The sequence below is a fragment of the Pan paniscus genome, chromosome 13, assembly GCF_029289425.2.
Source record: "Pan paniscus chromosome 13, NHGRI_mPanPan1-v2.0_pri, whole genome shotgun sequence".
In the NCBI taxonomy this organism is placed as follows: domain Eukaryota; kingdom Metazoa; phylum Chordata; class Mammalia; order Primates; family Hominidae; genus Pan; species Pan paniscus.
In genome coordinates, this window is record NC_073262.2 from 39009741 (window position 1) to 39025716 (window position 15976).

Here is a 15976-nt window from a genome sequence, read left to right on the forward strand (position 1 = left end):
GAGTGATAAGGGAATCAATATTGTGCCTGCTCCCAAGACTAAGACATACATACATATCACAGTCATAGGGAATAATCAAATAATTTTCACAACGAATGATCAGATTGTCCTATACCATCAGCAAATGGGTGTTAATTATGTAGTATAAATAGTAACTGTAAAAAGAGAGAAAATGGAGTTTGCTAGAGTCACCATAAAAGAAAATTCAAACTGAGATGTACTTTAAGGACAAAGTAGGATATATAGACAACAGAGATGGAGTTCTAGACAGGAAGCAGAGTAAGTAAAGAGCAAGAACTACACAAGAAAACAAAAATAAGACAAGTTAGTATTAAGAAGTGAGAAATATAGTTTAGGATTAACTTACGAAAGCATAAAGGTTTTAGGGTTTTTTTGGTCATTTTATGTCTTACTACAGTAGTCATTTGGGAACCATTGTAAGTTTCTGAGCGAGGATGTATTATAGGAATATTAGTGATGTGAAAGATGAGTCGAGCTAGAGTCAAAAAGACTGGACAGGAGGAAAAGGCACTGAGGATATTAAGGCTGGACTGGATATTAGCTGGACTGAGCTAATGGCTCTTAATATCCTCAGTGCCTTTTCCTCCTGTCCAGTCTTCCTGACTCTAGCTCGACTCATCTTTCACATCACAAATATTCCTATAAATGACTACTGTAGTCAAATGGAATACGTATGTTACTTTATTGGTAGAGTTTCACTTAGTTTGAGTCAGGTTTTAATAAAATTGAGAAGAACTCACTATCTTGGTCATAATTGAATATATTTTTAAATATTGAGAAGACACCTCAGGATCTTGCATTCCCCCAGGGTTCTCATGAACCTCTCTTATTAATTTACATTTGGTACGGCTTTTATTGCACGACCGTAGGAGTTTATAATGAACTTGCTGTCCAAGAGAATGCTCAAACAGATGGTTCATCAGAGGTCCTTCCAGCCCTGTAATATGAAAATAATACCACTGGAATCCAACTAAATAAAAGTTTGTATTTAAATCCCAATTTATCCAAAATTGAAATCAGTGTTTGCTCTCTATTTCTTTTATTAACTTCACAGTATTCAGAGCGGAAGACTCTAATACCCATAGACATCTAACTGAGTTTGTTGGTTTGGACATTGAAATGGCTTTTAATTACCATTACCACGAAGTTATGGAAGAAATTGCTGACACCATGGTACAAATATTCAAAGGACTTCAAGAAAGGTAAAAAGTATTTTATGCACCTAGATGGACTTAATTTCAAATGTTTGGGCCCTTTAAAAAAAAATTCTTCAATTTAAACATACAAACTTAAGTTTCTATGAACATATATATAAAGATTTACCAGTTAGATGATCCATTTAATTGGTTGGAAAAATCTACACTCAGAATACTGCTTCTGGATCCAAATCATTTGGGGGCTCAACTAATTAACCTCTATTGTGCTAGTAAATTTACCACATTGTGAACAGTCCAACTGTATTTTGTTGTTGTTCTTTTTGTTTCCTTTATACTGACATCCCGAATGTCTCAAGAAATACAGCATGTGTTTCTTTTAACAGTTTATTTGGGAAACAGTATGAGGGTAGTGTGTAAGAGGTTGGATTCAGCAACATCCAGATAGCCTGAGTTCAAATCCCAGCTCTGCTCCTTCTCTGTGTGGGCCTTGCGCAGGTTATTTAATTCTGTGCCTCAGTTTCCTCAGCCATTAAGTGGAAATAGCATTATTACCCACCTCAGAGGCAAAAAGTTCCTTCAGTCAACTGAATCTGTCGACATGTAAATTAAGCCTGGTCAAATATGGTTAATTCTTAAATCAATTTATATTTACATTAAGTGCTCAGTAAAGATTAGCAACTAGTAGACTGAACGGATATTTAAATCTATTTGGATCTGATGAATTAACATTTATAGAAATATTAGATGTGTTCTAGATGTTCAGAAAATTGAATTATGTAGAATGTCCACTTCACCTACACCCTCTAAACTGGCAAAGAGCTCTTCCCTTTAAAGGTCATTGAAAGTTGTTTATTTATGATGATGTTTAACATAGAGAAAATAGGAAAAGAAAATAGAACCGAGTCAAGTTGATTAAGAAAGTCTCTATTTTTCCCTCTTTCTGTATTTGTGACTGAATTTCAAGTATTAGGTAAGCTATAATAGTCTAAGCTAGCATTTTAATAAGTGACAGAAGATCATATTTAAAATTTTTATTTGAAGACCAGCAATTCAACTATTCCTTGTTGATGTATTTGATATGTTTCATTGGTATTTTAAAAGAGTTCAAAAATACGAATTTTATTTACTGCATTGCAGGACTAATGAGTATGTTTAAGAATGTAGAAATTGGCCTGGCAAGGTGGCCCACGCCTGTAATCCCAGCACTTTGGGAGGCTGAGGCGGGCGGATCACTTGAGGTCAGAAGTTCAAGACCGACCTGGCCAACTTAGCGAAACCCCATCTCTACTAAAAATACAAAAATTAGCTGGGCATGGTGGCACGCTCCTGTAATCCCAGCTACTTGGGAGGCTGAGGCAGGGGAATCACTTGAACCCAGGAGGCGGAGGTTGCAGTGAGCTGGATCACGCCACTGCACTCCAGCCTGGGCAACAGAGCAAGACTCTGTCTCAAAGAAAAAATAGAATGTAGAAATCAATCACTGATCTTAAGAATACTGTAGCGTAAGTGCCAGTATTTCCAGGCATTCTCTGCAGCTTTGTACCTTTGATAGCTAGTTAATTGCAGACAGCCTTTTTCTTTTTATATCTTTGTTCTCTAAAACATTTTGATGCAGTTTATTTTAATCAGTTTTCAATGGTTCATGGAACAACTGATAACATTTTCCTTATAAGACAAAATATACTTTAGAACTACAATGAAGGAACACACACAGCTTTTCTCATTTTCTGTTCGCATTTATAATCCAAGAAAGTTTCAGAAACTCATTTTTTAAAAATACTGATAGCTTCTCTATTAAATAATAGAGTTTGACATTTCCACTTTGATTTTTATAACAACAGACCAAGCATGAATTTGAGTCCTTGGGATTAATCAAATCTCTACTTACAAATTAGACTCAAACGCCATTACTGCTGAACTTTTTCAGTAGAGTTAAGGTGGCAATTTGAAAATAAAAACCTTCTTTGTATGTTCTTCAAGTCATTTAGGAATTTTAAGTTTTGGTGTCACTTGTTTATTGGGTTATCTGACCTGTGTCATGTTCCTCTCGTGTTTATCATTAGTATTTACCTCTCATAGAAAAATACATATACAAATGTATTTGTATTCTATTGTATGTATATGTATTGTATATATATCCAAATATGTATATGTGTATAAAATACATATATAAATGTATTTTAAAGTATTGATAGTCATATTTTTGTACTACCATTGATGGACATGATGAATGGGAGTTGATATATAAAGCAAAGAAAAGCTATTTAAAAATCATTTGGGAGCTGGGCTCAGTGGCTCATGCCTGTAATCCCAGCACTTTGGGAGGCTGAGGTGGGCAGATCAGGAGATCAGGAGTTTGAGACCAGACTGGCCAGCATGGTGAAACCCCATCTCTACTAAAAGTACAAAAATTAGCCAGGCATGGTGGCACATGCTTGTAGTCCCAGCTACTTGGGAGGCTGAGGCAGGAGAATTGCTTGAACCCGGCAGGCAGAGGTTGCAGAGAGCCGAGACAGCTCCACTGCACTCCAGCCTGGGCAACAGAGCAAGACTCCATCTAAAAAAAATAAAAAATAAATTTTAAAAAATCAATTATGGGGTCTTTTTAACCCTTCTTACATCAAGATTTTAATAAATCAATGGCTAAGCTTTATTATTCCCACGAAAGCCTGTAAGACCAATCAAGAAATGATAGTGTTTTAATTTCGAGAATATAAATTCTAGGCCAGGCATGGTGCACATCTGTAATCCTAACACTTTGGGAGGCCGAGACGGGCAGATTGCTTGAGCCTAGGAGTTCAAGACCAGCCTGGGCAACATGGTGAAATCCCATCTCTGCAAAAAGTAACAAAAAATTAGCCGGTCATAGTGGCACATACCTGTAGTCCCAGCTACTCAGGAGGCTTCAGGTGGGAGGATCGATTAAGCCCAGAAGGCCGAGGTTGTGGTGAGCCAAGATTGCACCACTGCGCTCCAGCCTGAGCAACAGAGTGGGACCCTGTCTCAGAAATAAAAAAAAATAAAAATAGAATGTAAATTCTAGGTAAAGAATTCTATATATAAAATACAAACATACTTTTTTCTGTATATAGAATATAAACATACTTTTTTCAAGTCTGTTAATTATGGAAAAATTTCAAACACATACAAAAGGATGTGCAATAGTCTAATGAGCCCCCATGAACTCATCAACCAGTTTCAGTCCTTGTCAACCTGTGGCCAATTGTGTTTACCCATTTCCCTCATTCACTATTATTTTGAAGCAAATCCCAGCCATCATTTAATACATAAATACTCCAGCAAAAATAGACATTTTTTTCTTTTTCTTTTTCTTTTTTTTGAGACGAGTCTTGCTCTGTCGCCCAGGCTGGAGGGCAATGGCCGATCTTGGCTCGCTGCAGCCTTCACCTCTCAGGCCCAAACAATTCTCCTGCCTCAGCCTCCCGACCACACCCAAATAATTTTTGTAGTTTTAGTAGAGATGGGGTTTCACCATGTTGGCCAGACTGGTCTTAAACTCCCGACCTCAAGTGATCCGCCTCCCAAAGTGCTGGGATTACAGGTGTGAGCCACTGCGCCCGGCCAAAAATAGACCTTTTAAATCTCAATAAAATATTATCTTCCATAGCAGAAATTCAGCTCAGTGCAGTAAACATTGTCCTGTACCTTCTATATATATAGGGTAGGCATTGTATTATAGAGATTATCAAAATGGGAAAGAAACTGGCACTCCCCTGAACATACAGTGTAATACTGATGGGGGAAGATAAGACAAATACTCATTAATTTGGTCTTCCTCAGTGATAACAAGAATTGTTAAAGGATTAAAAAGTCAGATTTTTGTAATGCTTCATAAAATGGGCATTTTATATTTCTAACCATATTAACTGATATGAATTATAAAGAAAATTTTTAATCCTTTGATGTTACTGTGGTTACAAAAATGAGATTGAAAAATGGTGTTAAATATTTTAAGTATTTAAATTTCATTCTTTAATAATTTGATAATGCTTTTCCTGGTGTATATACTGATTCAAAGATTGATTTTTGTATATTGCCACAGTGACCTCTTGTGGGGGAAACATTTATCTCATATATTTTATTAACTAAATCATTCTGCAAATAGGTTTCAGACTGAAATTCAAACAGTGAATAAACAGTTCCCATGTGAGCCATTCAAATTTTTGGAGCCAACTCTAAGACTAGAATATTGTGAAGCATTGGCTATGCTTAGGGAAGCTGGAGTCGAAATGGGAGATGAAGACGATCTGAGGTTTGTCTTTGTGGCTTTTTTTCTACTTTAAGTTCCAGGATCCATGTGCAGAACGTGCAGGTTTGTTACATAGGTATACATGTGCCATGGTGGTTTGCTGCACCTATTGACCCGTCCTCCAAGTTGTCTTTGTGATTTTTAAAACCTTGGTAATTTGGTTTAAGATAAGAAAAAATGAAAATATTAATAAATGATTTTTTTCACCTGATACACTTACATTTTATTAACTTTGGTATACAGTATGATGCTCTTTTATATAATGTGTGATCTGAAATAAAAATGTTTACTGTAGGCCGGGCGCGGTGGCTCACGCCTGTAATCCTAGCACTTTGGGAGGCCGAGACGGGCGGATCACGAGGTCAGGAGATCGAGACCATCTTGGCTAACACGGTGAAACCCCGTTTCTACTAAAAATACAAAAAATTAGCCGGGCGTGTTGGCGGGCGCCTGTAGTCCCAGCTACTTGGGAGGCTGAGGCAGGAGAATGGCATGAACCTGGGAGGCGGAGCTTGCAGTGAGCCGAGATCGCGCCACTGCACTCCAACCTGGGAGACACAGCGAGACTCCGTCTCAAAAAAAAAAAAAAAAAAAAAAAAAAAAATGTTTACTGTAGTTTGCCTAAGTTTTCATAATTTTGTTTATAAACACCATTTTCCATTATTTTCCCCTCATGTTTGTAACTCTTTAAAGAGTATAGAGAGTTTTGCCTGTGATTTTATCTTCTAATATGTTACTTCTCTTTCCAGATTAGTGGTATTAGAGAAGGTAGACAGCAGTCTAAATCCATCCCCACACAGGATCGGGGTATAAACTGTTAACATCCAAAAGTTATAAAAGTCAATATTGTTTATATAGTATCATACATACTATATTATATATAGTATTTGGTATAGTATTATCTAAATTTAGATCATACGACTTATAATTTTGAAACAAATTATGTAGTTTAATAAAGATTGAGGCTGGGCATGGTGGCTCATGCCTGTAATCCCAGTACTTTGAGAAGCCAAGGTAGGAGGATCATATGAGCCAGGATTTCGGGACCAGCCTGGACAACACAGAGAGATGCTGTCTCTACAAAAAAATTTAAAATTTAGCTGAACGTGGTGGCACACACCTGTAGTCCCAACTACTCCAGAGGCTGAGGCAATTGGATCACTTGTGCCCAGGAGTATCAAGGCTGTAGTAACCCATGATCATGCCACTGTACTCCAGCCTGGGTGACAGAGTGAAAGCCTGTCTGTAAAAAATAAATAAATAAAACATGTAAAGGTAATTTCTATCTACTTATATTTTATTCAAGACTTCCTTGAATGATTCCTTTAAACCATCACAATACATACGTATTTAGGAGGGAAAGGAAATGATTATTGTCACTTTTTAGGGTTTCTCAAAAAACAATTCACCCAAAACCCTTTATTTTTGTTTAACAAATATATATATATATATATATATATATGGCTTTAAATATTGCCTACATTGCTAGATGACATTTTAAGGCAAAATGAAAATCCTATAAGCTTAGGTAGTATTTTTTTAAGTATTTTAGAAATTGTTTTTACATAAGATAGAAGCTGAAGTAGCTACCTCTTGGCTATAGAAATGTAACGTGTTTATATAAACACTTTTAAAACCTTGGATAATACTAATTTTTATTTTATAAACCATTGATAAAGAGTACCAAAAAGGGAAGATTATTTCATGGCAAGACTAGCCCATATTAGTATAGCGAACTTTTATTATGTGTAATTGTAGGAAATTACTTCATCCATGATATTTCTGAATCAATGAATTGCTATATTCTGTTTATTGCTCTAATTAAATATTTGAGCAGCATCTACTAAGCACTGAGTCACTGTACCAAGGTATACTCATAAGTGATTTTCAATAGTACTTGCCTTTTAAGATAAGAGCAGAATAGACAACTGCGTGTTCTGGCCAAATTTTGTAATCCCTTGAGAAACTCAAATAGAAGAAGTTCCTTATTAATGTTTTTAAGTTGCCATTTGATCTTCAAACACTGATTTCACGTTTCTTTTTCAGCACACCAAATGAAAAGCTGTTGGGTCATTTGGTAAAGGAAAAGGTAGGACTCTTGTATATGCTGGATTTCTTTTCCTAATTCTGAAATGTCTCTTGGGACTAAAAACAATTGCAGAGGGGTCTGAGCTTCCTAGAATGGTATGATTCTGGAATAAATAAAAACCGAAGAAGGACAACATTAAAAAATTTTTTTTCTTAGAAAATTGAGAAATATTCAGACAGCCTGCCTTTCTCCCAGATGATCTGATTAACTCAGTATTTAATATTTTTACGAAGTTGTTCTGAGGTGTCTCTAAAAGTGATACCTATGTCGGATTAGTTGGAAATGACCTCCAAGTTATTTGAAAATTATTTAGAAATGGTCTTCCCTGTGTACCCCTGCTGTCTCATGAGACTTCAAGATGAATGAGGTTCCTCTCTCCCTCTTATGTAATAGCTACTTTCCAATCTCATTTTCTAAAACCAAGACTCCAAAGAGGATAAAAGCTAAACTTAGTATGATCTTTTTAAAAGTTTTAAGATAATGATATAATGAAAAGGAAAATTAGTCCTTGAGCTCCTCCTACTGGTGGCAGTTGAAACTGTTAGACTAGAGAACTGATATTTCTGAAGTCATACAATATTCAGTTTATACCTTTAAAATGCTGTTTCAGCAGAGCCAATTTCAGTTTGTCAGCTATTAACATCCTCATCTCAAGTTTTATCAAAAATGTTGAAAGTCAAAAACTGTTGAAATGTAATTTTTTTTTTTTGAGACGGAGTTTCGCTCTTGTTGCCCAGGCTGGAGTGCAATGGCACTATCTTGGCTGACTACAACCTCCACCCTCTGGGTTCAAGCGATTCTCCTGCCTCAGCCTCCCGAGTAGCTGGGATTACAGGCGCCCACCACCACACCCAACTAATTTTTTGTGTTTTTAGTAGAGATAGGGTTTCACCATGTTGGCCAGGCTGGTCTCGAACTCCTGACCTCAGGTGATTCACCTACCTTGGCCTCCCAAAGTTCTGGGATTACAGGCATGAGCCACCGCGCCGGGCCCTCAAATGTAATTTATTTATTTTTAATTAAATCTAGGTCACATAGTAAGCATTCTCTAAAAAAAGTCATAATTTCAAGTTAATGTCATTTATTTCTTTCAGTTGTAGCATTCATTTGAAGAAAACTACCAAAATCTCATGTATATATCTAGATAAAAATTTAAATTCTTGGGAAGATAATCCGTGTTTTTCAATGATGGATATCTTAAAATACATCAAATTTCCCAAAATAATTCATGGACTTAATATAGTTTCTATAACAATCAAAAGGATTTGAGATAATTTTTTTCATTATAAAATGCATCAGAATGACTAGATGAACTAGAATAACAAAGAAAAAAGTAAAAATCAAAGATGTTTATCAAAGTGTAATTTAGAATGGGGGAGAAATTAGAAAGGGCTTACATGTTCAAAAAAAAAAAAAAAGGAAAAAATGAATATTTAAACCGTAGGCCTGGCACTGTGGCTCATGCCTGTAATTCTGGCACTTTGGGAGGCCAAGGTAGGAGGATCATTTGAGGCCAGGAGTTCAAGACCAGCCTGGGCAAACATAGCGAGATTCCATCTCTACAAAAAATTTTAAAAATTAGCCAGGCTCCTGCTTAAGCCATGATCTCATCATGCACTCGAGCCTAAGCAACAGAGCAAGACCCCATCTCTTAAAAAAAAAAATTTAAAAACTATGGATAATAAGTAATGCCTAAAAATTAGGTATTGCAAGAATTTATGACACCATGGCAAAATGCTATAGGATAAAAATGTTACTGAAAAAAAGCAAGATATTCATTGTATATACAATATAATTAGAGTAATTACGAAGAACCAAAATTTTTGTATAAAAAAGTTAATTACCAAAATGTTAGCCATTTTACTTTTTAAAAATGTATTTTAATTGCATTTATTCTCTTTATAGTATGATACAGATTTTTATATTCTTGATAAATATCCATTGGCTGTAAGACCTTTCTATACCATGCCTGACCCAAGAAATCCCGTAAGTAATTTGGTTTTAAGTAACCCATTTTGGGGCAGAAGGGAAATTTTATTGTCACTGTCAGATTGTATAATAGGAATAATGGTTTTCATTAATAATTTGCAGTTTTGATAGACATACGTATTACCACTGATGTCTGTCACCACTGGTCAAAATGATATTGTAAAATTTGAATATTCTAGAAAATTAGTTTTAAAAACCTGTGTTAAAATCATTTTACTTGGTCATTTTTCTGAAGATTTATGAGAGAGAAAGACTATGTAAATTATAAATAGTACTACTAGATTTGCATACTTTAGTAAATCATCCTGTCATTGACCTTAAACTGGGAATTCACATTGTATCCTGGGAGTTAATAATCTAAATAATGTCTTATGGTCTTTTACCGTTTTTCCATTGCAGTGGTTTCTAAACTTTACCATGCATCAGAATCACCTAGAGGGCTTTTTAAAACACCAATTGCTGAGGCAGAATTTCTCATTAGTTGCTGTGGAATGGGAGCCTGATAATTTGCAGGCCCCACTCCAGACCACCTAAAAAATTTCTGGTAATACTGAAGCTACTGGTCCAGGAATCACACTTTGGGAACCACTGGTTTATTGAAAGACAGGGGATTAAAGTAAAAATAATAATAATTTAAAGACTCACACCTGTTAATAACTTGGAGTTCCAAAAGTCACCCCAAAATAATATCATTCTTAAAAACATCTCAGATGATAAAGTGAAATAAGGATCAGCACTGCTTCTTAAAAATTAGATGTGGCGCTCTGATTTGTTATTGGGGGGTGTGGGAGGAGAGCACAAAATCTGATATAAACAAAGAAAAAGTTATTCAGCCCTCAGTAGTTTAATTCTACTTTAGAGAACAAGATTGCATTGTTAATTGTAGGAAAAAATGAACCTGCTCTTCATGCAGCGAGATTTTTTTCCGTATATATGTAATAGAAATAGGATGGTAGTCACTTGAGGACTGGTGTTTTTTCTCTTGCAGAAACAGTCCAACTCTTACGATATGTTCATGAGAGGAGAAGAAATATTGTCAGGAGCTCAAAGAATACATGATCCTCAACTGCTAACAGAGAGAGCTTTACATCATGGAATTGGTAAACAACTTAAAATAATTTAGGAGAGTGTATATTCTGAAAATAATACATTGTAAACATTTAAAAGACTTCTCAGTCTTTTTAAAAATCTCCATTGAACAGTAATTGCTTTTGTGACCTTTTAAGATAAATAAGATGATAAATTATATTTTGTTTTGTGTCTTTTTGCAGATTTGGAGAAAATTAAGGCTTACATTGATTCCTTCCGCTTTGGAGCCCCTCCTCATGCTGGTGGAGGCATTGGTAATATTCTGTTATTGCTTACAAATAAGTTCATAAGTTCTAAGTATAATACAAATTTGAATTACAAGAATTTTTAAAAGTGAATTACGACATAAGTGAAAATTTGATTTCCAAGAAACAAAATAAACAGCTAACTTGTGTGTTATAAAATATTATTGTCATAAAGTTCTAGCCATTTTTTTCTCTTAAGAATTTAGAAGCCAAATGTCTTGTAAGTGGAGTATCCTGTTTTCTCTCTGCTGCTGTGAGTTCATTCGCATTAGCACAAATTAAAGCTCTACCTTAAAATAGCTCAAAGAGCTGCTAAGTGTTTTTATTGAGATGCAGCACTTGATTCACTTTAAGATCACTTCTACAGTATATGTAAGGGACTGCTCTGCAATTTAAAATGAGTAAATATTTAACTCATCTTTGGATGTCCATATCAAACACTCTTAAAAAATTTTTTGAATGTATAGTTTCATTGAAGTTTTTATTTGTTGTTTGTTTTGGGGTTTTTTGGAAAATACAAAATGTACTTACAAAATTTTCAAATTAAAATTGGTCGAGAGACAGTTTTTTCAACAGATGGTACAGAGAAAACTAATGTCCATTTGCAGAAGATTGAAATTAGACCCTTACCTAACATCATATACAAAAATTAACTCAAAATGGATCAAAGGCCTAAATGTAAAACCTACATATAAATGGCCAATAGGTATATGAAAAAATGCTCAACATCACTAAACATTAGGGAAATATAAATTAAAACCTCAATGAGATAACCATCTCACACCTCTGGCTGTTAGTAAAAAGGTAATGGATAATTGTTGGTAAGGATGTGGAGAAAAGGGAATCCTTGTTTGTAAATAGTTGATGGGAATGTAAAATTGGTACAGCCATTATGAAAAACAGGATGGAGATTCTTCTAAACATTACAAAGAGAATTACCATATGATTCAGGAATTCCATTTCTGGTCTTACATACCAAGGGAAATGAAATCAGCATGTTGAAGAGATTTGTGCACTCTCATGTTCAATGCAGCATTATTTACAATAGCCAAGATATAGAAATGACCTTAGTGTCCATCAGTGGATGAATGGATAAAGAAAGTATAGATTGAGTATCCCTTATCCAAAATGCTTGGGACCAGAAGTGTGTCTGATTTTGGATTTTTTTCATTTGTTATCATATTTGCATTGTGCTTACTGGTTGAACATGCCAAATCTAGAAATCTGAAATGCTCCAATGAGCATTTTTTGGTTTTTTTGTTTATGTTTTTTAGTATCATGTTGGCACTCAAAAAGTCTCAGATTTTGGAGCATTTTGGATTTTCATATTAGGAATACTCAAACCTATTTTATCTATACAATGAAATAACACTCTGCCTTACAAAAGAAGGAAATCCTGTCATTTGTAGCAATGTGGATGAACATAGAGGACATCATGCTAAACAAATTAGCACATCAGGCACAGAAAGACAAATACTGTGTGATCTCACATATATATGGTACCTTTTAAAAGTTGAACCCATAGACAAAGAGTAGAATGGTTGTTGGAATGGGGAGAAGATGGTCAAAGGGTATAAAGATTGACTTAGGATGATTAAGTTCTGGAGATCCATTGTTCCACATTGAAAATTGCTAAAAGAGTAGATTTTAAATGTTCTTTCCACAAAAAATATAGGTATGCAAGATGATAGATATGTTAATTAGCTTGATTTAATCATTTCACAGTGTATCAGAGTGTCACATCGTACACTGTAAATACATACAATTTTTGTCAATTATAACTCAATAAAGCTGGGCAAAATTTTAAAAATAAATAGCACCAGTTAAGGTCGTTACATATGGTTTTTTATTTTTTGTTTTTTTAAGTTCTGGGATACATGTGCAGGATGTGCAGGTTTGTTACATAGGTAAACATGTGCCATGGGGGCTTGCTGCATCTGTCAACCCATCACCTAGGTATGAAGCCCTGCATGCATTGCTCTTTTTCCTAATGCTGTCCCCCACCCCACCCTCCCGACAGGCCCCAGTGTGTATTGTTCCCCTCCCTGTGTCCATGTGTTCTCATTGTTCAGCTCCCACTTATAAGTGAGAACATGTGGTGTTTGGTTTTCTGTTCCTGCGTTAGTTTGCTGAGGATAATGGCTTCCAGCTTCATCCATGTCCCTGCAAAGGACATGATCTCACTCCTTTTTATGGCTGCATAGTATTCCATGGTATATATGTACTACGTTTACTTTATCCAGTCTATCATTGATGGGCATTTGGGTTGATCCCATGTCTTTGCTATTGTGAATAGTGCTGCAATGAACATACACGTGCATGTATCTTTATTACTCAGAATCCACAAGGAACTTAAACAAATTTACAAGAAAAAAGCAAAACAAACAACCCCATTAAAAAGTGGGCAAAGGACATGAACAGACACTTCTCAAAAGAAGACATTTATGAGCCAACAAATACATGAAGAAAAGCTCAACATCACTGATCATTAGAGAAATGCAAATCAAAACCACAATGAGATACCATCTCACGCCAGTCAGAATGGCAATTGTTAAAAAGTCGAGAAACAACAGATGCTGACAAGGTTGCAGAGAAATAGGAATGCTTTTACACTGTTGGTGGGAATTTTAAATTAATTCAACCATTGTGGAAGACAGTATGGCGATTCCTCAAAGATTGAGAACTGGAAATACCATTTGACCCCGCAGTCCCATTCCTTTGGATATAAACCTGATTTTTTTTAAGAGTTATAGAGATGAACGGCAGTGATGATTGCACAATGCTGTGAGTGTATTTGGCACTACTAAACTGGACACTTAAAAATGGTTCAGATGGTAGATTTTATATGTATTTTAACGCTGTTTTTTAAATTGGAGGAGGAAAAAGAATAGTGCGTATTCGCCTCCCTACAGGAAAGCATTGTTTCTAGTTTTCAGCTTAACCTTTGCAAAGATACCTTTTCATATACGAAAAGACACACACATTTCTTTAAATATTTTTACACAAATTGTAGCATACTATTATATATAAACCATTTAGTACTTTGCATTTTTTACTTAATGTATCATTTTTTTAATATGAGTCCGGATGGAGAAGAAATACTTTAATGTATCTTGTAACTTGTTTCCTATCAATACCTGAAGAGCTTTTTCATTCTTTTTACATCTCTACATAGAATCAATTGAAAGGAGGGACCATAATCTTGTTAACCACCTTCCAAAAATCAGTTTCTTCTTTACAGTCAAAACACTTAGTATAATAATGTACTCCAGAGCTTTTTATCGCAGGGTCCACCATGTTAAATGTCTATAAAATTAACAGTAAATTTTCTCATACTTCTATTATTGCTTAAGCAAGTTTATGGCTCTCATCCTCATTGCCTGGACTGTATAATCAGAGTGTGGTATCATTTGAAACGTTCAAGCTTATAAAGTCTTTTGTTTTGTTTTTCTTATTGTTACATCATAGATTTAGTTCATTCGTATAGATTTTTGTGGTTCACATTTTAGACTCCATACCACTCAAGGATATATTACTTAGTCCTTTTCATTTATAGCAGCATCTTTATTTCTGAATCAATACTCAAAACAGTTTTAAATAAACCCAAAATAATAAGAGTCATTTTCTTTCCTAACAAGGAAAAGTATTTAGTTTAACAATTACATTTATGTTTGTAGTTCTAAGTAAGACCCTGAGAGATTTTCAAAAAGGAATTAATGATTATTTTTGTCTTCCCCAGGATTGGAACGAGTTACTATGCTGTTTCTGGGATTGCATAATGTTCGTCAGACCTCCATGTTCCCTCGTGATCCCAAACGACTCACTCCTTAAATTCACACTTTGCCACTTAACTCCAGTGTGGATGACAGAGCGAGACCCTGCCTCAAAAAAAAAAAAAAAAAAAAAAAAAAAGAAAGCCACACTTACTCTTTTCAGTAACCTGCTAGTGCACAGGCTGTATTTTAGGTACTTAAAATATGCACTAGAATAAATTTGCAAGGCCCTAAAATATCACTGTTATTTTTGGAGTAATTCAGTATAGGTTCGTTTAAAAGAGATTTTTATAACTTCAGACATGCATCAGTAGGAAATACTTGAGAAATTCATATGGTTATGTTACAAATTCATATTCTGTTACTACAGTAAACGTTAAGAGTTTTAAACAGTTAAGATTGTACAATTTTTTTTCTTTTCTATATTACAAGGGCCCCAGTGTTAATGTCTTAGATTTTCAGTATTTGAACTTATTTTTTTAAATTCTGTCATTGAGATAAGAATAATTCAGGTAGCATCTGAAATTTTAATGAATGTATAATTGGCATATCATGGAAAATTAACCAGAAAGTATCAGTTCTTAAAAGTTATGCCTAGAAATTATGTAAAGCTAAACTACTAGTTAGAAAGTATTCAGTGTAATATTGTATTAATTTGTTAAATTCTAAACTTGAATTTCAATAAAATTTTAAAGCTAATTATAGTTTTTGTGTAACTTTGTGGCCAACTGATTTTGTAAGTGGTGCTAGGCATTTATAATTTGGTAAAAGAAAAAATACACAACTAGTTTATATAAATAAAGACTAATATGTTGTCAACATGTATTCATTTCAGGATATTAGTTTAGATGGGTGTAGGGATAGAGCTCTTAAAGTTGACAGCTTGGGTCGGTTGACAGAGTTCATTTCACATGGGTTAAAATATATTGCAGAATTTTGTTTGATTTTTAACTGGAATGGTACTGATACTTAGTGAATGTCAGTAAAAATCCAGTCCCATCTTATCCGTCAAAAAGAAATTTTTGTGTAAGAATTAGTTAGAAACACTTTCGCTCTAGATTATTACAAATGTTGATGCTAATGTTAATTTTACATGACCACAAATATTGGGGAGGAACAAAACATAACATATTTTTGTACAGGAAGAAAAAATTACATGCAGAAAAATATGAGGGTCAAAAAGTTAGGAAGTTACCCCTGGACCACGAACATCTGCCCATTGTGTTTGAAAGTTAAAGGGGGTGTTTACCATCTAGATTGTACAGTCTTTGAAAGTTTAGATTCAGTTCTTATTTTTTTCTTTCATATCCTACCAGAATACCTTAAATATAGAAGGCACCCCA

The 15976-nt window shown here is 34.7% G+C and overlaps 1 protein-coding gene across 1 annotated transcript in view; it reads left to right on the forward strand.

Annotated features, from left to right (window-relative positions):
- Positions 1 to 15332, forward strand: part of DARS1 (aspartyl-tRNA synthetase 1) — a 79441-nt gene extending 64109 nt beyond the window's left edge. The window contains exons 10-16 of the mRNA XM_003822817.5: positions 1076 to 1223; positions 5305 to 5451; positions 7495 to 7537; positions 9443 to 9523; positions 10515 to 10626; positions 10798 to 10869; positions 14600 to 15332. Of these exons, the coding sequence (XP_003822865.1) occupies positions 1076 to 1223; positions 5305 to 5451; positions 7495 to 7537; positions 9443 to 9523; positions 10515 to 10626; positions 10798 to 10869; positions 14600 to 14691 (695 nt within the window). The 3' untranslated portion in view covers positions 14692 to 15332. The remainder of the gene's footprint in view (positions 1 to 1075; positions 1224 to 5304; positions 5452 to 7494; positions 7538 to 9442; positions 9524 to 10514; positions 10627 to 10797; positions 10870 to 14599) is intronic.
- Positions 15333 to 15976: the final 644 nt, after the last annotated feature.